The sequence below is a fragment of the Colletotrichum karsti genome, assembly GCF_011947395.1.
Source record: "Colletotrichum karsti strain CkLH20 chromosome Unknown Scaffold70, whole genome shotgun sequence".
Lineage (NCBI taxonomy): Eukaryota > Fungi > Ascomycota > Sordariomycetes > Glomerellales > Glomerellaceae > Colletotrichum > Colletotrichum karsti.
The window spans coordinates 98,511-122,091 of record NW_024065970.1 but is presented as its reverse complement, the minus strand read 5'-3'; the positions used below and the strand labels follow the sequence as shown (position 1 = coordinate 122,091).

General features: G+C 34.1%; 3 protein-coding genes across 3 annotated transcripts; 1 reads left to right on the top strand and 2 right to left on the bottom strand.

Annotated features, from left to right (window-relative positions):
* Window positions 1–2,937: 2,937 nt before the first annotated feature.
* On the bottom strand, window positions 2,938–3,636 carry CkaCkLH20_13035 (uncharacterized protein; the record flags this gene model as incomplete). Its single annotated transcript, XM_038895746.1, has 2 exons — window positions 2,938–3,303; window positions 3,400–3,636. 2 exons carry the CDS (start codon window positions 3,634–3,636, stop codon window positions 2,938–2,940), a joined length of 603 nt encoding a protein of 200 aa, XP_038738958.1.
* Window positions 3,637–7,666: 4,030 nt separating this feature from the next.
* Window positions 7,667–7,888, bottom strand: CkaCkLH20_13034 (uncharacterized protein; the record flags this gene model as incomplete). Its single annotated transcript, XM_038895745.1, has 1 exon — window positions 7,667–7,888. The coding sequence occupies one exon, from the start codon at window positions 7,886–7,888 to the stop codon at window positions 7,667–7,669; it is 222 nt and encodes a 73-aa protein (XP_038738957.1).
* Window positions 7,889–22,541: 14,653 nt separating this feature from the next.
* CkaCkLH20_13033 (uncharacterized protein) lies at window positions 22,542–23,581 on the top strand (the record flags this gene model as incomplete). Its single annotated transcript, XM_038895744.1, has 2 exons — window positions 22,542–23,325; window positions 23,379–23,581. The coding sequence occupies 2 exons, from the start codon at window positions 22,542–22,544 to the stop codon at window positions 23,579–23,581; spliced, it is 987 nt and encodes a 328-aa protein (XP_038738956.1).

Below are 23,581 nucleotides of genomic sequence, written 5' to 3'. Positions count from 1 at the left end.
GAGATCACCCTTTTGGACATACCCTGATGACCTGAAGCAGGCCTCACGTGAAAGTTTCAAGGCGCAGATGAAAATTTCGTCCGCCCTGCGTCTCGGCCGACACTGGTGTCGTTTACCTTGAAGCCACCTTGTACTCATCATCTTGATTCCGACCCTCAACATGAAGAATGAAGAATAACACACCGCATAATACTGCCCCCTTAGAACGTTCGCCGTAGACTCATACGGCGGAAGGTAACCACAAATGAGCCACAATCTAAGGATACTCTTGATACAACCCAGCAACTCGTCTTGCTTGTGCCTATCTGGTATCTCGCCATACTCAGCAAATACGCACTCGTGTAGACAGTGCCCTAGGCGAGAATCGAAATCACAATCTTTTCAATGCGAAGCTCGAACCAACTCACTATGAAACAGAAGGGATACCCGGCATACGTGAAGAATGTCATTTTGAGTCACATGAGAACCTTGTTGGTCCCTTGTACTCATATTTATGACTTACGATGAACCGTAGTCCGGCGGGTTGCATGGGTCGTCATATGTCGTCGATCTATTGGATCTTGATGAGCCTTATGTTGAAACCTTCACCCATCAGGCCCCGCACACCTTTGGAGTCCCGGTTGGATACTCGGGCACCAATCTTCATCTGGTTCAAGTCTCACGCCGGAATGTAATAAGAACTTTTGAAGGGGCCCTAGTTGCCCAGTTACCCAGTTGAAGCCTTCCCTCCAGCGAGGGATTCTTTCGCCTTTGAAGAACATCATCTCAAAACCTGGCGGAAACGGTAATTTGCATAAATCACTAATCATGACTACTGCATTGTCTTGAGCAGTAAAGTATGACCATACCTCCCCTATAAAAGGTTACACTGCCTCATTTGAGTTTTCACGGCTCTGGACTCATACGGCGGACGGCTACGCCACCAATAATCGCGCCATCTATGATTATCAAGAGATGAGGCGATCGGGTCAAGTTTTACAGGGTTGCCTGGACGCTCATCAAAATCCTGCCTGCATCACCGTTGAAGCTGAAATTGTATCCCGGTTGCCACAACCCCTATGGCCCCGGCGCCACATGGCTTGCGAGTCGCGACCGAGTTGCACGCGACGGCTTGGACTTTGAGGATCAAAAGGGTCAAAAGGATATACCTAGAGACGGCGGCTTTTGCACTAACTTTGTTTCGGGGGAGAAACAGCAGCCGCGGCTGGAAATAGCATTAGAAACCATATTCTATTTCTCTCCGGTGAACCATCACCTCCTTATTCTCGGTTTATTGACAATCAGCAGCCAGCTTACGCTGCGGTTGGGAAAGTGCGGCAAAGAACTTAATTGACAGCTTCTTTGGAAGCATTGTCCCGAGTTGGATCAAAAATACGATGAAACGGCCACATGACAAGCAGATGGCAGTCGCTAGGAAAGCGCAAGCAAGCATCGGCTCGAATGACCAGCTTCACAGTGTTCCGGGGCATGTGGACCCACACTACGTACGGCCCGGGCCGCGAGGTGGAGCCCACGATCCGGACCCCCGCAACCTAGAGAACCCCGGCGCTACGCCAAAGGCGAGCGCCGCGATGGCAGCTGTAAGCAAGCGACAAGTTCATGGAGATCTTTCAAAGACTTGAAAAGTCTATTCAGGCGGAAAAAGCAGAAAATATGAGCGGGGTGTGGAAGGAACAATTCAACTGGGAATGTCCGCGGCTGCGTTGCACCCGTGATCCCATCGTCTTTCAAGATGAGAAACAGGAATGTGGCGGAACTTCCTGTCTGCAAGGTGCTGGCAGTAGCGTTAATTACAAAGGTGGGACTTAGAAGCACCAGTTGAGGCTTGCGTAAATATCAGATGAACCTTTCTCAGCCCGATTTCCCGCTTATGCATAAGAACGGTTGTCCGCTCTAACATCGTTGCTGTTCAAATACTCAATCTCATAATTTGCGCAGAGCGTCTACCTAGCATGGTGAAGGCCATGACACCATCAATGCGCCTGACTGCTCTTTCGCCTGCCCTCCTTGCTGAGGACATCAGCCACTGGGATCAAAATCGCTCGAGATACAAAGCGGTGTCCATGACTTTCAGTCAAACGCGAAGCATTCAGAAACCCACAAGACCAAGAACAACATGCAAGAAAACAGCCCGTTACGTTTCGATTTCCGATGTCTTCCTTTCCTTCCCACATATGTCCCTTGCAATTCGTGTCTCCATCCTTGGCGAAGCCTGGTCCCATCGCTCGCTGATACGAGCTTTGCCGATCGTCGTTTTCCTCCGCCTCGGTCTAGCAGAGCCACAATCGCAGCGAAAGTTCGGCGTTGTCTATATTCCAGTTCTTCTCGGGCAATCAGACCTCCTCAAAGCCCCCTGTTCACTGTTCGCTGAATCATAGTAGATATATAATGTCCGATCTGAAGAACCCTCAACCGGACGTGGCATGACACTTGGTTGACCGGCCGCAACTCTCCACACGAGTTACGTTCTCGAGATTTGCCAAATCAAGAAGGTGCGAGATCCTTCATAACCGACTCCAGGCGTGCGTAGAGAACCTAATTCTGGATATCGAGGCGTGGGCATACTTCTTAAGTGGCGAAGAGGTTGTATAAAGATCTGGGAGGAACAAGGCAGCAGCCGTATAAACATTGATGGCTGGTGTGGGATGATGGGATTGTAGAGCAAGAAACCCGTCGAACGAAGGATGTGACACATAATGGAGGCCGTAGATATGGCCAGGAAGTGGCGATGAAGGATCAAAGGAGGCAGCACGTTCCGCGGGATAGAGGTAGTCCCATTCCCTATCTATACTGATTTCTATTTACCGGGTAGAGACAAGAAGCCTCCGAGCTGCGTGATACATCAATCAGAACCTTCAGACGAGGCAGCACTCTGGGGAAAGCTTCCAACAGAGCCCAGCCCCGTCAAAAGTCCTCCTCACCAACAGCGTCATGCATCTACTCTTCCTCGCTTTCAGCGTTATCAATCTCATTCTCCTCTTCAACAGCGGCACGCATCACCTCCTTTCCGCCAACTGCTGCGTACACCTCCTCCTCCTCCTCGCCACCAACAGCATCAAGCATCTCCTCCTTGACCCGTTGATCATACAATGCCACAGCTTCGTTAATTTGGGCGTACATTATGGTGAGGTAGGAGTCCATACGCGCCTTCTTCGCCATCAGATCCTCAACGTCGTCGAGTACTTTACGTTTCTGACCGGCAGCATACCTGAACTTCTTTTGGTGATTATCGACAGAGGTCGGCGACACCATGCGAGGGGCTATCTCAATGGCTTTCAGGTCCGCAGCGATCGCCTCTTTGTGCTGTTTCATGGTGGCTTCCTAAGCTTCAGCTTCCCCATGGCGCTGGCCCTCGATTGTGTTGAATCTTTTCTGAGTGCTCTCGAATCCGACGCGTACGTCGCGAAGGCTGTCGATCAGCGCAGACTCCTTCGCCAAAAGGGGCAACGTACTGTTTCTGGGGCGTGGGGAGACGTTCGTCTGATACCGGCTGTTCGAGCTGGAGTTCGCTAGGTCCCCGATGGTGGAACCCCCTTTGCCCAAGCCGTCTGTGTCCGAGTTTTCCTGAGCGCCGGGGTTCTCCCTCCTTGTGCCATTGGTATCAATCGCCGAGTCTTCACTAACGAAGGCAGTCATGCTGCGTGTTGAATGCTCCGGAAGGAGTGCAGAACCTTCAAGAACCACCTGGTTCGGGGACGGATGACTAGCGTGTCTGTTTCTCTCAAGGCCGTCGGTTAGGGTGTTGCTGGTGCCTTCTCAGGTTTCAACTACAACGGTAGACCGATCGGCTGCTTCCAAAGCGAGAGGCTCTTTCGTGCGTGGGGGCTCGGGCGCGTTGTTGATGTCTGTTGGTGTGTCTGGCGGTGGCGAACCTTCGATTGCACGACGTAGGGCTTCAGACCGTTCAACTGAGGCGAGATCATTAGCTGTGGCAAACCATTCTCGGTTGATGGAGAACGTACCTTGGTGCTGGCGCAGGGCTTGTGTAAAGTCTTGCGGCCTGAAATTGAGTTGCAACGAATCAAGGTCCGGCAGGCGCTGGCCACAAGATGCCTGCAGCTTGAGATACAGCTCCCTTGCGGGTGGTAGCTCCCTGTGTGCAGAGATGATCTTCTAGGTCCGCTGGGACGCGAGAGAGGAGCCGAACTAGAGAAAGAGCTCGTAGTGGTCTTGGAGATCAAATCGGGAGGCGGCAGCCCGACGGCGAGAGATCTCAGCGCTGCCCTGGCTCTGTATTCTTCTCCAAGCCCCTGAGAAAACGGCGTGGAGGATGGTGGTTAGATCAAGTTTGGAGATGCGCCGCTGAATGAAATCGGTGAATGGCTCTTCGATGCTGGCACAAATGTATTGCTGCTGGAGGTCCTGCCAGAGAACATTCAGGGCTTCCTCTGTGGCGTCAACGGCACCAATTATGGAGGAGATCGCGGCCTCGAGCCCAGGAGTCGTGGCGGTTTTGTGGTCAGGACTTTCGGGACGGCGATCCGATTGCGTTTGAAGATAAATGGATATGAGCCCAAGCTCTATGGAAAAAATAATCCTGCCGTGAGAATATGTTGATTGGTTTGTGAGACAGGTTGGAGAATTGTGAATGCGTTTGGGTGAAGTCAAAAGAAGAGAAGAAATGGGAGCCCGCAGTACATTGCCTACCTATGAAAGAAGGTGCAAATATTGGACGGTTTGGAACTGCCTCGGGTACGGATGAAGGGGCGGCAAGTGCGTGGAGGAGATGGGTGCGTTGCCTTGCGAAGAAATGGAAGTTGACATCGGAGGATGGCTCGTTGGCGGCAAGTACACGATGTAGGTACTTTAAGGTACATTTATCTGGAGGTACAGAAAGCTCAGATCCCATCCAGCAAAGAAGCCAACCAACGTCTCCGACGAGGCGATGCTCGAGCACGTGGGAGGAATGAGCATTGTGGCTGCACTGAACCCGTTTGCGGACTGAATATCTAGCCCGGTTTGTTGGTTTGAGCGGTGGTGGCCCGGCACCTCTTGCCAATTGGGAATCAGTACCTTAGTGACATTGCTTTCCATGGCAGTGGAGGTGATGCACACTTATGGCGACCTGCACCATTCAGGCTTGTAAGTGTGGACGATGCTTACATTCCGCCAAAAACACGAGGTTTCCATTGTTCCAGCTGACATTTTTACCTTCTGAAAGGGCCTGGAGCTTGGACCAACAAGACCGCTGAGATAGAAGCAGCAGCCCCTAAGTTAAGGTACCTAAGAGGGGACTGGGAAAAGATTGCCCTGGATGCAGCCCGACTTACCTTACCTAATCGGTGAGGGGCACTGAAGTGATGTCACCGCGTGACACACCTCAGTTTTTAGTGCTTCAACCCGCTTGTCCACTTCGCCCAATTTCGTGGAACAGCCAGACCTCCCAAAAGCAACGCACCGCATACGAGAACAACAACGAACCTCGACAAGCAATAAAAGCGTTGTTTCCGCTCGTTCTCCAGAAAAGAGACCTTAGTAACCCGCCACTCGAGGGGATCTCAGGACTTAGGGCCGGTGAAACTCCTTTCGCGAGAAGCCATCCACGCGCCGTCTCAGCGGAGACTCAAAAGTGTTCGCCAAACCGGTAATACGGCCTACGATTCCTCGCGCGTAGCCAAACCCACCTCGGCTCCCGGCTCCAGAGATCGACGCTGACCACGACCCTCGCGCTACATGGAGCACACCCTCGAGTTCTCAGCACGCTGGACATAATACTCTATGCTCTTCTTCGCGCACTCAAATCAGTAACACAGTTGCTTTCGTGCTAGAGGCATAGGGTTTGCAAGTCCATCTGCGCGTCGTCAGCGACCCATCAGGGCGCAGCATTCGAGTAGTCTGGGGAAAGAAGGAGTTCGGGTACATGTCGCGATGTCAAGGTCCTTGACATGAATAGCAAGATGAGGACAACTGAGCTCATAGCGGTTGTGCGCCCTTGATATTCGCTCGCAAAATCGCCGTGTCTGCCTTCGTCATCGGGACAGGCGCTCCCGTAATCAGCCCAAAAGTGCATACCCTGAGCCCTCTACCTGGGTTGAAGACATCGTGGCAATGCGGTATTCCATGGAGTGCCAAAAATAAGTACAGCGACAGAGGTGCCCCGTTGCAGGTAGATGCTACAAAAAGACAAGAAACAAAATGGTAACAAATGGCAAGAGGTAGAATCGAACATATGGCCTTTACGTTCTAAGGTTACGCATTACTTTTACCCCTACGCTACGAACGACATGGTTCGCAACAAAGAATCATAAATACCTAGCCGCTGCTCTTGGGTCCCAAACCCAGGCCACCACGCTGATTCAGCCCAAGCCGCTGCCCAGTTAGGTACCGCGAGGTCTGCTGGTACAACTCGGCGTCTTTCTGGCTCTCGGTGATTTGAGGCTTCCCTACACCAGAGTTCACCGCCGAGAGTCCCGCATGCTTGGAAGAAATCATGACGCGGTTGAGCTTCATGGCCAACCGCCAGGTCTAGCTGAGACTGGTACCAATGTGGCAACTGGTTATTAAATAAGTCTCGAAAGCAAACTGACAAGATGAATTCTCCTGAAGTCATGTTTGAAGAACTCATAGCGGTGATCGTGCGCAACGTGGAACAGGAATTCAGGCAATTTTGTGCCGATAGGTCTTGAGTTCATCTATGTCTCAACAGTCAGACTACTTCGACATCTGCATGAAACTCGTAACTTCTTGTGCCTATGGGAGTTATATGGGAATAAGACTGGTCGAGTAATTGGGACCGTCGATGCGTGAGGACCTCGTATAACAAAGATCAACTGTGAGGCAGAGCGATCAGCATTTCGCACAAATCTTGGTTCAAGGGGTTGAGACTTTGATCGCGCACTGGAACGTGATCTCGTAGACGTCTCCCGTTCTGCATGCGTTGTACACGATCACAAGCCATTTTCACCTTCACTTCTCCCATACAGAGTTCCTGGAGGAGATGAGCAAGACAATTCGTACGATATCTTTGATTGTGTCTATTGCTCTCCCAAGGGCTAATGGCTATTGTGAACGAGCCTCGACGACTCTTGAACAGCACAAAAAGCCATCAATACCGGAACCGTAGATGACATCGCGAGCCTGTGACTTTCATGCCGCATATCATCTTCGCGAGGCTTGCGTGTGGCAGAGTGCCGTCGGTATCCTCCAGTCCGAATACGTCCGCGAATTCATGATGGTCTCCTGTCGATTCCCCCGGCAACTCCAGATTGGGGCACCTTGGAGATAAGTCCATCTCAGATGAAGGCCTGTTAAGCTTCCTCCTTCACGACGTTGTTCTGCTGTGGCCAAACCTGTCCGCATCGTCTCGACCATCATCAAAGCCAGCCATGTTCATGCATCGTAGAGACCACCATATGCACCAAACTTGGAGGAGCCATTTGCTCCAGTCACGACCTCGTCCATGACCACAATCAAATACGCCGGGCATCAAGGGGCAAAATAGTATCCTATGGTGGGGGCTAAAAGACCCGTCCCATACTCCGACATCAGCTGTCCAGAACTCTGCCTCAAACACCAAAAGTTCCATCGCCTCAATCAAAACCCACATACCTCATGTGCCACTTCCAACATATCTTAGGATCGTTCAAGACTGACGCAGACCAACAGAGCACGTTTTCGCGTGGGCAAACGCTCTTCAGTTATCAAGTTATCGCAAAAGTGGGTGTGATCAGACCCTGGCATCCATCGAACGCTTCGAGTCCAGCTTGCTCTTGGAAGAAGAATGAGACTTGACATCGTCGGCGGGTTGGCCCTCGCAGTCGCGCTCAGTCTTTCGCCTGCTCTTGCCCACAGATTTCTCCATCCTGCTCTTCCAAGTACCTTGCTTCTTCCGTCCTTTGGGCTTGTCCTCGCGCACGAGCTGCAGCAGAGCGTTGATCTTGGCAGCCATTTGACGGGGATTATGTGCGGCGTCAACTACAGCGCGGAGCTAGATAAGGATGTCAGCAAAGGCGATTCAAATTAGGGAGCCAGTTCTACAAGCAATACTGCTTAGATATCTCCTACATAGGGCCAAGTGGTGCACCAGCTTACCTGTGTCTTTAGACGGGGTGTGGACTTTAACCAAAGTCCAAGGGTCATAGGGTAAGGAAGCCGTTCTTCTTCATCAAAGGGGTCCAGTCCAGCGCTTGTATGACGGTGTTTCTCTGCATCGCCTAGAGGTCGATTTAACACTCGTCAAGGTGATTGAGGATGTCTATGTATTTATCGGGAGTGTTTCGGGGATAGAAGATCTTGATGGCAATGGCGGCACGCACAAGCCCATGGCTTCCATAGATATACTCCTCGTACTTCTTGGAGACAGCATTCTGAGGTTAGGAGTAAGCAACCTCGAGAACAAGGCGCCCGTGGACATGTTCTTCGTGGATTGACCAGCCTTTTGAGACGGACGCTCAAATCGGAATGGGTGGGGGACTCGGAGGTCTTCAGGCGCATCTAGCCGCAGTTGGGAGAGTACTCGATGCAGATAGCGTTGGAATCAATGCTAGAATGCTAGAGGAGAACAGGCTATTATGAGCGAGCTTGAGGGCTTAAGGATAGTGAAAGGAGAAAATGCATTATTTGTTTGCCCAGCAGAAAGGGTTATTAACTATATACGCTATACCCTAAATGATCTGCCCAAGGGTGTATTAAAGTTGGAACAGATTGGTAAAGGTTTGACTTCTGCTCTAGCTGGAACGGTAGTCGTGCCTATAGATGCATGCAGATCCATTGTTGTTAGTGTCGGTGTTAGTGTCGCTAAAGCTAGAAGACATGGCGGCACGGCTAAACGCTAGTTTGATATGGCGTAAGAGGTTGGGCGTGAGGTTGAGATCTATTGTAAAGTTGAGAGATCATTTATAGTTAGAACTAGGCTCAACACTATAAATATAGTTGCTCTCTAGGCGCGTATAAACTTTGGATTGATGCTGCTAGAGGTATAAATAAAGACATTAGCTATTATATAGTAAAAGGGCAAAAGGGGGTTGTTAAGGAAGGGACTCACTAGTATTACTATCTTTAAGGTCTTTGTTACTGATTTGCGATCTTTATTGGTATTGCATTCTTTGTTAATAATATAGGAAGAGACTAGAAGAGAATGGTGTGCGGTTTATAAACGCTAGGCTGTTTATTAGAGGGGAAAACGTGAGGAACGGCACATAGTAGCCTACCTATAGTTATATATTACCTTTTCTATATTAGCGCTATTATTTAATAATAAGGATTAATTTAAGCCTAATTATATCTAGTATATCTAAAACTACTAACTTTATATCTAATATATCTAAATTCTAATTAGTATCTCTATATATTATCCTATTATTATTAGAATATTAAGTAGGCTAAGCTCTATATTATTATATAGTTTATTATATTATAATATACTAAGGATTAATAATAGCTTATACTTTATTTTAATTACTATTTAAGCTATAAATAAATTTAGATTTTACTATAGCGTTATATAACCTATATATTATTATTAAATTATTTATTCCTTTAAAAAGATAGTATTTATTATAATATTCTTATTAGTATAATATATAAAAAGAATATTATTAATATAGTTTAAGTAAAAGGGAATATTATTCTTAAAGGTATTAAGGGATTAAAAAGAGTTAAAGCTTAAGATTATATTAAAAATAATAATAATAAGAGCTAATATGAAATAAGAAATATAAAATAATATTTTAAATAAATAAAAAGATAAAGTTTATAATATAATCTTAATAAAAGGAATAATCTCTTATAGATTAATATTCTTTATTAAGGTTTTACTCCCTCTAACTTTAAGTAAAGCTATTTATATATTACTATATATATTATAAAGCTTATTAAGATAGAGTTTTATTCTTTTAGAATATTAAATATAAAATATATACTTATTAGGTATAATAAGATAATATTAATAGCTAGATTATAAGGGTAGCTATATTATATTGCGCAGCGTATTATATTTATAGCCTACCTATAGTGCTAGCTTGGGATGCTAAGTAAGCTAAGTAAAGGTAGTATAGGCGTACTACTGCTAAGGTATAGGGCCCTTATAAATAGCTACCTTAGGTACCTAAGTACCTTACCTTAATAAGTAGATAGGTACTAACTTAATTAGTATAATATTACTATAATAGCGCTTACCCTGGGAAAGACTTAGAGAGGTAAAATCTATTATTTTGCTAATAAATCTTTGATTTATAAAACCTATAATATATACGCTTCTTATAGTGATGCGCGTTTAATTGTAAAAAGAGGTTAAGTATTCTATAATTCTAATGAAAATGCGGGCGCTAACAGTAGATCTTCTAGGCCTATAAAACGCCTAAAATAGTAAAGCAACTACTAAAAACTAGGGGCCGCTAGGTAGAATAAGGGTGCCTAAATAGACTATTACCTTAGTAGGTATAAGGTCTAGAGCATACTATTATCTACTTAGGTAGTTATCTATTACCTTTCCTATATTAGCGCTATTATTTAATAATAAGAATTAATTTAAGCCTAATTATACTTAATATATTTAAAACTATTAACTATTATAACCTATTAAGTATAACTAATAGGATTGAGGCCTATAGGGAGCTAAGTAGTTATAATAATACTTTTAAATATAGAATTATAAAAATGAAAGGGATCCTTTAGAATAAAAGAACTATAATATAAGTTATATAATAATAAAATAAAACTAAGTAAAGAAAATAAGAAACTAAATATTTAGTTAAAACTATTAACTAAGTACTTATTAATATTAATAATATAATTAATAAAAAGAATGAAAATACTATTTAGAACTTATATATAGAATAGACTTAAATCTATTTAAGTTTAAACTTTTATAGCTCTTTAGTAATTAATTTATAATTCTTATTTAAGACTTTTAGCTATATTTAAATAATAATTACTCTATAACTCTTATTAAAAACTTAATTAATTATTAAGCCCTTTAAAGACCTATAATTATTTAATTAAACTTATAGAATAATAAATAATTATTATTATTATTATTATTTAACTTATTATTAATATAAACCCTATTATTAGTTAGCTAGCTATAATACTTTAATTACGCCTATTTAATAAGTTACCTTTTAAGAACTACTAATAGTATTATAATATCTTTATAACCCTCTATTAAAACCCTTAATATTAATTCTTCTTTTAGTAAAGATAAAACCTCTATAAAAAACTTAGCTTAAAATATTAAGAACTAAAGAAAAAAAGATAATAATAATAATAATAATAATACTCTAAAAGAAGAACTTTAATAAGCTAACTATAATATCTAATAGATATAAGAAATATTTAATAGTAATTTCTATTTTATTAAAAAACTTTAAGAAGCTTTTTAATAATTTAATTAATATATTTTAAAGCTTAGAAAATAGAACTATACTCTTTAAGCTATTATTAATATTATTACTATTCTTATTATAAAGAGAAAAGAGAAGCTTTAATTTAACTCTTTTAACTCTTTTAATAAATTTTTAAAATAGCTTAAGGGATTTCTTATTTAAATTAAAAATTATTAAAACTTTTATTATAATAACTTTAAGAATAAAACTAAAAAAGTTATTATATATTTATTTTTCTTAAGGGATAAGTCTTTTAATAATTTAAACCTTTTTTTAAAAAGTACTTTAATAAAGAGATATTTAACTACTATTTTATTAAAGTTAGAGATATCTTTAATAGCTTTTAAAGCTTTAAGTTTACTTTAAAGTCTTTATTTTAAAACCTTAATAAGAAATAATAAGCTAAATAAGACTTATTTTACTTTAAGTAAATTAAATTAATTAAAAACTATACTATAGAGTTTTAATAAATCTATATTTAATTAAACTTAATTAATAAAAATAAGATCTTTATATTTTATAATAACTTTAAGAATAAAATTAAAAATAAAATTATTAAGCTTAATAAACCTAAAGACTTCCTCTAGTATATTAAGCTTATTATTAAGATTAATAACTAATTATATAAATAATATAAAGAGAAAAATAAATAATAATAACTTATTAACTTTAGCTATAAATATTAATAATAGCCTTAATATTATAATAATAATTAATATAATAAATATAATAATATTACTTATAAATATTATAATAAGCTTATAGACCTTAATATAGCTTAATATAATAATAGTAATAAGAATAATAACTAAAAAAAAAGATAAAAAATACTATAACTATAATAAGCTTAAGTATTTAGCCTATAAATATAAAGTACTTAAAAAGGAATACTTTTAGTTAATACTTACAAAAAGATAAATTAGTATTACTATTAAAGTAACTTATAAATGACTTAATTAGACTACCTACTTTAATAATAACTATAAAATCTATTTAAATTCTAAGGAATATATAGAATAATACTTTAAGGACCTTAATAGATTAAAATATAAAACTATTAAAATAAAGAATATTTCTAAACTCTTTAATAAATAAATTATTACTATAAGATATAGAAAACTTAAGTATAAACCTTAAGAGTAACTTAATAGCCTCCTTAAGTATAAAACCCTAATAGAATTATTATACTATTTAGATAAACCTTATAGTATTACTTAATAATATATTTAAATAGAAGCTATCTATAAGTATAAACCTAATATTAATAATATTAGTTCTAAAGAGGACTTTAATAATGAAACTATAAAGGCTAATAAATACCTTTAATATAAAAAGATTAATTCTATAAAGAATAAATAGATACTTAAATTCTTTAGTACTTTAAGAGAATAATATAATAAAAACTATAAATTAAAATTTAAATTAAATAACTATTTATATTTATATATAGAAAGTAACTATTATTAATACCTCTATTAACTATGATACTTTTTTAATAACTATAAGGAATATCTTAAAGATAAATATATATATTAATTCTACTCTAAAAAGTATAACTAAAAACCTATTAAAAAGGTCTATTAAATTAATTAAATATATAAATAGAAACTTAAGCTATTAAATAAATAAATTATAAGCTTTAGATTAAATAAAATACTCTATAAGATATCTCTATAATAATAATATAAGCTAATAAAACTATTAATAAGATAAATATATAATCTATAGAGAAAATAAAGCTAAAGTATAGTAATTTACCTAGAATAGAGTAACCCCTCCTATAGTAAAGTATAAAGAGAGCTAACTTTAAAAAGTATAATATAAAGAGAAATAGATTACTTACTATAGAGATAACTAATTAAAAAACTAAAATTATCTATTAAAACTAAAGAATAATAATAAATAGATAAAATAAGGTCTCTATATAATATAATAAAGATATACTTAACTTAATAATATAAATATATTTAGGTTTAAATATAACTTAATAAAAGATCAACTACTATAATAATAAATAGTAAAGCTCAAAGTAACTTTATATTACTTAATATAGTAAATAGATAATAAATAACTTAAAAAATAAAAATAAAAAAAAAAACTATTATAAACTTAATATTATTAAAAAGGAATAAATTTAATATAGTAAATAATATATTATAATAGAAATAATATACCTCTCTATATAGATTTATAGCTAAAATAAATAATTAAACTTTAATATTATAGAGATAAAAGATAAATATAATATTATCCTTAAAAGACTATAGTTATATAATAATAACCTATAAATAAATTAGAAAATAAATTAACTCTAATAGGAATAGAACTTAGTTACTAAGTATTAACTTATAAAGAGTACTTTAAATAAATATTTAATAACTCTTTAAGTAAGAAGATTTATTACCTATTTAAAAATTAAGAATAAGAATATTAAGATATTATTAATAATAGATATTAATAAAAGTAATTATTTTCTATTTATTTTAAATTAATATTAAACTTATAATAAACTATTTATAAAAGAACTTAAGACTAAACTATTAAAATATAGACCCTTTAATTATAAAATTAAGCTAAAAAAAGAGAAAAAACTAATATATAGCTTAATTTATAGATTATTTTAAAATAAAATATAAGCTTTAAATAAATAGCTAAAAGAAAACCTTAAAAAGGGATATATTAGACCCTTAATATTACTAATAAGATATTTTATTCTATTTATATTTATAAAGAATAAAAAGAAATAACTTTATATTAACTATTAAAAACTTAATAATATTACTATTAAGAACTACTACTTATTACTATTTATCTCTTAGCTATAAAACCTATTATATAGAGTAAATTAGTTTATAGCTTTTAACCTTAAAGGAGCTTATAACCTAATTTATATTAAAGATAATAATATTTAAAAAGCTATCTTTAAAATATATAGAGAATATTTTAAAACCCTTATTATACTTTTTAGCCTTATTAATATATTAATAACTTTTTAAAATATAATTAATTATATTTTATAAAAATATATTAATATATATATTATTATATATTTAGATAATATTTTTATCTTTTTAAAAACTATAACTAAATCAATATAAGTAATATAGATATTAAGTACTTAAAGTACTATAAGATATTAAGCTATTAATAAAACCTAAAAAAAGTAAATTCTATATTTAAGAAGTTAACTACTTTAGATTTATTATTACTCTAAAAGTTATTAAAAAAAATAAAAATTAAAGTAATTTAGAAATAGCTAATACTTTAAAACGTTAAAGATATTTAATCTTTTTTTAAATTAATTAACTTTTATTAATAATTTATTAAAAACTATAACGTAGTTAATAAGCAAGCTGCCTAGATAAGCGAGCTGCCCACCTAACTATAACTATATTATATTTCCAACTAATATATACCACCTAGGAAATTAATTAAATTTAAACTAGTTAAGGTCCTCTTCTCTAGATATTTCTTTAGCAAATTGATATATTTATATATTATGCCTAGTGTTCCTATATATACTATACCGCTATTAGCCTATCTCAGTCCTTAGTTAGTAACTACTACTCTAGCGCGTTTCCTCCTCAATCTAGGCTATAGCCTCCCTCTATAATTAAAGGTTCTCAGCCTTACCTATAGTAAGACTCCCTCCTTATCTGAGCTGGGCTTTTTTAGCCCTCTAGCGTTAGCTAAGTAGGTTATTCTCTTCCTAAAGGATTTAGTTCTTAGACCTTAATAGGGCAATTTAGTATATAAATCTATATACCCCCTTTAATAAATACTTAATAGCCTTAATAATTAAAGTTAGTAAGCTATTTTAATAGTAGGAGATTTAATTCTTAATAAGTTTAGACTAAGAAGATACTTCTATTAGGTTATTTAGCATCTAAGAAGTCTATATAGGGGGTGTTATTGGGAGGGACCCTAGAGGTATTAGAGTATATAGCTTTATATTAAGCTTTAAAAGTATACTTTCCATACTTAGAGGGATAAGCCTAGCCCCTCTAAAACCTCCCTAGATATTTTTAACTATAAGGGCTTATATAAAGGCGTTATAAAATATAGGGAAGAAGTCTTCCTTTATAATATAGGTATTACCCTAGTGCATTTTATTCTCAATTTATTAACTATATACCTTCTTTAAAGGCCTAAAATACCTAATATCTAAGGGCTAGAGTAAATAAGAGGAATAGGCTAGTATATAAAGGGTAATAATATTATTTTCCTTATAATATATCTTAAAGTTAGTAGTATAGTAACTTTTATAACTATTAATAATAAGGAGGTAATATTTACTACTTATATATAGTTTTATATACTAATTAAAGTATTTAACCTAGTCTAGGCCTCTTTTATTTATTATCTATCCGTTTTTAGATATTATAATGACCTAGTTGCGCGGGAGACCCATTTCTATATACTAGGTAGAGAGGTGATATTACCCTATAATAATAATATATAGCGGAACGCTATAGCCTAACAAACTAATAGCCTAAATAACTATAACCTATTTATAGTTACTACGCTATATTATTTTTATATTTAAACGCCTTTTAGCGCTTATTATAACTATTCTAGATATAATCTAGCCCATTATAAACTCAGTCTTATTAAAGTTATAGATATCTAAGTCTATAATACTATATTTTATAATTATATTTACTATAAGCTAAAACTATATATTTATTACGTCTAGGTCTTTATATTAGGCCCTCTTATAGTTATATTTATAAAAATAGCGCATCTAGAGCTCTAGTTATTACTTAATAAAGTTTGAGGCCTAATGCTTCCCAATAGGGGGTATATTATAGTTAGTAAGCAGTTAATTAGCTATATCTTCTATACTATTGATATAGGGAGGAAATAATTAGGAATCTAGGTTGAGAATATACTTAACTAGCTTCTCTTCTTCTAGTAGCATTAGCTTTTATAAGTTTAGTATAGTATCTTACTATATAGGTATGCCTTTTAAATAGGTGCCTAAGGTCCTAGGAGGGACTAAATAGATCTTAGCTGCTGCTCAAATACTTAGTTTTAGGGTTTTTCTAATAGCTTAGATTGCTAAGTTTAACTATACTTCTTTAGTTTATAATATTATAGTTTTATCATAGCGTTGCGTAAGGTAGAAGGTAGAAGATAAGATAGTTGCAGTTGGGTGGGCAGCTCGCTTGTCTAGGCAGCTCACTTATTAACTACGTTATAGAAACTAACTAAAGTTTTATAAAGCTTATTTAAAAGGATAAACCCTTTAAATAAATAGAGTAATATTAAGAGGACTTTAGTTAAATTAAGTAATATATAATAAATAATATTATTTTATATATATTAAACCTAAAGAAACTCTTTAAAGTTAAAATAGATATCTCTAACTTTATAATAAGAGTATAACTCTTTTAATAGAACTTAAAAGAAGAATTATAACTTATTATCTTTTTATTTAAGAAACTTAATAAATTAAAACTTAACTATTAGATTTATAATAAAGAACTTATAGTAATTATTAAAGTATTTAAGAAATAGAGACTTTACTTATTAGGAATTAAATACTTAATAAAAGTCTTTATAAACTATAAAAACCTATTATATTTTACTACTTTAAAAGTCTTAAATAAGAGATAAGTTAAATAAATAGAGTTTTTATTTAAACTTAACTTTAAAATTATTTATTATAAAGGATCTAAAAATAAATAAGTTAATACTTTAAGTAGATAAATAGATTATAATATCTTAATACTTAAGGAAATATAAGTTATTCTTAAGATAAATTAAAAAGGTAACTTTATATTAACTATTAGACTTCTATATATAGCTAAAAGGAATAATACTAACTTAATTAGAAGAGTATCTATTAAAGCTATTATAAAAGTATATATTATATTTATATATAGTTATTAAGGTATAATTAAAATATAGAAATATATTAAATAATATTATAATAAAATAGCTATATAATAAAAAGTATTTTTAGTAATTAAAGATTATAAAGTTTATATAAAAAGTAAACCTAATTAATATTAGCCTTATAATAAGATATAGCTACTCTTAATACTATAAATAGTATAGAAATCTATCTTATTAAACTTTATTATCAAGTTACTCAAGTCTTAAAAACTAATAACTAAAGCTTATTATAATAAAATTTTAGTTATTATTAATAAACTTATAAAGTATTTATACTTTATTCTATATATAGAATTTAATACTATAGAAGACCTTATTTATAAGTTTCTATAAGTAATTATTAATTAATATAGATTACTAAAGAAAATTATATCTAATAGAGATAAGCTATTTACTTTTAAGTTCTAGAGATTTCTAATTTTATAGCTTAAATCTAACTATAAAATATCTATTACTTTTTACCTATAAATTAATAGCTAGATAAAATAAATTAATTAAATTATAAAAACCTATTTATATTATTATATTAACTATTAGTAAAATAACTAAATCTAATTACTATTTATAGCTTAATTTATTTATAATAATATAATAAGAGAGAATATAGAAGAATTACTATTTTATTTAAACTATAGATTTAATTTAATAGCTTATAGAGAACTATAATAAAGCTTAATAGCCTTAAAAGCTATAGTAGATATTAATAAATTTGAAGAAATCTAATAGAAACTCCTAAAAGAACTTAAATTTATATTTAAATAAATATATAAATATATTAATATCTTAAGAGTTAAGAGATTAACTCTAGCCTTTAGCTACTATATTATATTTAGAAACTATATATTTAACTAACTCTAGGTTTAGCCTAGCTAACTTAACTAATTAATAGCTATTTAGTTATATAACTATATATAAGCTTAAGGTTTCTATTTTAACTACTATTTTATTACTTTATACCTTAACTTCCCCTATAATAATAATAATAATAAACTGTTTTATTATATCTCTAATACTTTAAAAGACTTCTCTAAAACTTCTACTATTTACTAACTAACTAATACTTTTAACTATATAGCCTTTAAGCTAGTATATTATTATTAATTAAACTTTTTAGAAGACTTTTAGTTTACCCCTAGTACTTAAAACTATTATAGTTCTATTACTTATTATTAGTAACGCTATTAATATTAATTTAGATCTATAGAACTTATAGATTATTAACCTTAAGCTTAAGATCTTTAGCTATTTAGAGGAAACCTATAAGATATTTATAGGTTAATAGATTACTATTAATATTTAGGATAAATACCTTAATAATATTAAGATCTTTATTTTTAAGTCTATTAAGGATAAATATAATAATACCCTCTTTATTAGGGTTTAAAGTTAATAATATAGCTTTATAAGTAAAATAAGCTATAATAACTTTTATATTAAAGTCTAAGTTATTATATTTATAGCTATTAATACCTTAAATACTATAAATATATATTAGTTCTTTAATATTATTATTATTAAGCTTACTATATAATATATTAAGTTAAATAATACTTATCTTAAAGGAAGGATTTAAATATAGTAATAAATAAAAAAGATAAGGAATAAGCTTTTAGCTTAAAATAGTAACTAGCTTTTTATACCTATTTAATAATATAATAGAGATACCCTATTAGTTACTCTTTTAGCTAAAGAACTATAAGGGTATTATAAAAAGGGACTTATAACTAAAAGGTTTAATACTATTTTAATAAATTTAAACTACTATTACTATTAGTAATAAGGCTTATTACCTCCCCTTTTCTTATAGCTCTTATAAACTTATATATACCTAAAGACCTTAGTTAGGTTAAGCTTATTAGTTAATACTAATTTAATTATTATTTATATCTATTTATTATATTAAGAGGTAGTATAGGCTAAAGTATTAGAATTATATTAAAGAACTAAGAAACTTATATTAGTAAACTACTATAAAGCTCCCTTAGAGCTAGGTAATAGTCCCTATCTAAGAGATTAACTCTAAAAGAGGAGAATAATATATACCTTTTTTATTAAAATATTAAAACTAAATAACTAAGTAATAAGTTAGATTTTAAGAAACTTAAACCTTTTAAAATTATAAAGAAAGTATTTAATATTAACTTAAAACTTATATTCCTAGATATAATAAAGTATTATTTAGTCTTTTATATTTTACTTTTTAAAAAAGTACTATAAGGATCCTATATATAAAATTATATTAAAGTTAACTTAAAATAAAAATATAAAGTTAATTAGATCTTTAACTATTAAGAATATAAAAAACAAAATAAATATTTAGTAAAATAGAAAGGTTATAAATATAAAGAAAATATATAGAAATTAATAAAATATTTTAATTATTTAGAATAGCTATATAATAAATACTAATAAATTAAAAAACTTTAATAAGATAAATAAAGTATCTAAAGCTTTTAAGAAACTTAAGGTCTAAAAAGTAAATAAGAAATTTAAAGTATTAAAGTTCTAATTACTTAATACCTTAAAAAGGTCTATAGTACTCTAAATACCTATTAATTAAGCTTTCTATATAGAGGATAACTTAGCTAGAGAAACCTCCTCTAACTTATCTATTTTAGCTATTACTTTAGTTTCTTTCTAACTCTTTTTAAATATTATCTATTTTACTTTATAAATATAATTTAACTTTATAAGAACTTTATTTACTTTATATTATACCCTCTAAAGTACCTCTATTTACTTTTAAAATAATTTCTCTATTTCCTCCTCTTTATTATTAAGGTAATAAGACTTAACTATAAGACGCTTTACTATAAAAATAAAATTAATAAAGAGAGTAATAAAAGGAATATAATAGAAAAATAAATATTAATAAATAATATCTTTTAATATATTATAAGATTTCTAAATACTACCTATATTAATATATTCTCTATAAATTAGAGAACTAAGTAATATCTTATAATATAAGCCTTTAGAATAATAGTAATAATAAAATATAACTTTAAAACCCTTTATAGTAATTTTAGGTAAATAATAGTAATAATAAAGAGTAGATATTATAAGAGAATTAAAAATATAACTTAATATAGTATTAATATTATAAAAGTTAGAAAGTATAATTAATACTTCTCTAACTTAAGAGATACTATTTATTTATATTAATCTAAGGGATTAAACCTTTAAAGAGGGGACTTAATATTATAATCTATTAGGTATAACTAATAGGATTAAGGCTTATAGGGAGCTAAATAGTTATAATAATACTTTTAAATATAGAATTATAAAAACAAAAAGAATCCCTTAAAATAAAAAAACTATAATATAAGTTATATAATAATAAAATAAAACTAAATAAAGAAAATAGAGAACTAAATATTTAGTTAAAACTATTAAGTACTTATTAATAATTATTAAATACTTATTAGTATTAATAATATAATTAATAAGAAGGGTAAAAATACTGTTTAGGATTTATATATAGAATAGATTTAAGTTTATTTAAGTTTAAACTTCTATAGCTCTTTAGTAATTAACTTATAATTTTTACTTAAGACTTTTAGCTATATCTAAATAATAATTACTCTATAACTTATATTAAAGACTTAATTAATTATTAAGCCCTTTTAAGACTTATAATTACTTAATTAAACCTATAGAATAATAAATAACTATTACTATTATTATTATCTAACTTGCTATTAATATAAACCTTATTATTAGTTAGCTAGCTATAATATTAACTTTATATCTAATATATTTAGATCCTAACTAATACCTCTATATACTATCTTATTATTATTAAGATATTAAATAGGCTAAGCTTTATATTATTATATAGCTTATTATATTATAATATATTAAGAATTAATAGTAGCTTATACTCTATTTTAATTACTATTTAAGCTATAAATAAATTTAAATATTATTATAATATTATATAACTTATATATTATTACTAAATTATTTATTTCTTTAAAAAGAATAGTATTTATTATAATATTCTTATTAATATAATATATAAAAAGAATATTATTAATATAGTTTAAATAAAAAGGGATATTATTTTTAAAAGTATTAAGAGATTAAAGAGGGTTAAAACTTAAAATTATATTAAAAATAATAATAATAAAGGTTAATATAAAATAAAGAATATAAAATAATATTTTAAGTAAATAAATAAAAAAATAAAGTTTATAATATAATTTTAATAATAAAAAGGATAATCTCTTATAGATTAATATCCCTTATTAAGGTTTTATTCTTTCTAACCTTAAGAGTAAAGCTATTTATATTATTAAATAAATTAAAAAGCTTATTAAAATAGAGTTTTATTCTTTTAGAATATTAAATATTAAATATATACTTATTAGGTATAATAAGATAATATTAATAGCTAGATTATAAGGGTAGCTGTATTATATTGCGCGGCGTATTGCATTTATCCACCTAGGTAGGTACCTAGTAGGTAGGTAGGTACCTGAGAGCGTCGAGGCAGGTCCCGCACCTCACTTACCGGTAGAACGCGGTCGGCTTGACGCGTCTGCGCCACTCTCCCGTCCCAGAGCGATTACATTTACGGCACCCTGATTTCTGCAGATATCATCCGGACTGTGATTGTCTCAATGACGAATACTTCCCAGGCAGTGAATCACTCATGAAGCCCAACATCAAATCTACCATTCGGCCGTTGAGGTCGTTGACGTCCCTGGACATGCGAATAAGTCATGCCTCAGAGCCGTCAAACGGCTTGAAAAAGTGTCATTGGCAGCTGTTGTGATGAGTTGAAAAGGGATTTTTGCACCGGCATGCGAGAATTTCCCGTGGAGCTGGCATATTACACCTGAGCCATGTTTTGGCCATGGTCGTTGGCGTCGGCTAGGGACGAGATTTTGACTGCGATTCTCGAGAGGAAAGACTTGGGATGATGATTCTCTGGTAGCTCGTGGTGTTGGAATACTCTGAGTTCTGAATTGTTTGGTACCTTAGCCTGAGAGCAATCGAATACAGCAGCGTTTGAATCCAGAGAAGCATCAGTAACGCTGAGAGGAAGGCATGTGGGCATCGTCTTAGGTGAGGAACAGCCAGAGGTCTCGCACCTTCCCTTGACCACCAGGGAACGTGGGCGCGCGATTCCCCTTCGCAGAAAAAAAAAACGGCCGTACTTGCCCATCGCAAATTCTCCAGGACGAACCATTACCGCGACACAACTTTTCTTTGCGACTTTCTCGACTTCATCCTCCCACTTCTACTCCATCAAGATACGTTGTGCAACTTCTCTTTCTTTACTCGCAGGCATCGGTCAGGACATCAAACATGCCATCCGACCCCCAGCGACCGCCGCCCAGCGAGCTCCAAGACGCGCACGCAGTCGCGACGACCTCTCGTGGCAAAAGTTCCTCGTCAGAGCCACGCAAAGAATCAAGGCCAGCCGCTACAGCTCTTGATCATCCCTTCAAGGGACTGAGAGAGAGTCTACCCGATCTAGTCGATCAACCGCCCGAGATAGGACGCGGTACTAGCTCCACCACCACAGCCTGGGACAGCGACTACGAAGATGATGCCATGATGGGCCGGAACGACATTGCTACGATGGTCAATCGCATTTTGTCTTTGGTGGAAATTCCGAACCGACAACGGCATCACAGAAATGAACTCGTCGGTCTGTGGTCCAGTCTCCAGGAACATCAGTGGAACGCAGTCTCGGATCAAGATGTCGATACCCGATACTCGGCCTGGCCTGAGTACCTATCCTTCATCTTCGGTAGCCAAATCAACGTGGTACTGAAAGCTGTCTACGGCTCTTACTACAGCAACATGGTGAAGAGGGACTGGAAGGCGCTCGTCCGGTTCGGCCGTGCCACTGAACTGCTTGGCCTTCCAAGGCACCAGGTCATTCTTCGACTAGGACCAGACGTCGCTACATCCGCCAACGCGTTGAAGGTCATCTGCAAGCTCCTCGAAAACCCTCGCAGAGCCACATTCACACCTGACGTGGTGATGACCGCCCTCACGGCGGCCATGGTCAAGCGTTGCGCGAAGCTACCCATCAGCCAGGTCCCCAAGTTGACGTGTGACGACGTCTTTATGGCAGCAAAAGGTCTGCATCCCCCATCCAAATCAATTGACAGCAGTGTCTAACCGTTTGTTTAGAGCTCCGACGCGGCCACAAGCTTGCCATCATCCAGGCCAATTCTGCACAAGGGCACGAAGCCGACATGAGCCTACCAGACATGGCTCGACTGACGCTGTGCGACGTCCCTGACAGCCCACTTCCCGACAAGTCTCGCCTTACCTCGACAGACAAGAAGAACATCAGCCTACCTGATATCGGCAGCCTCACGCTCAACGGCTGA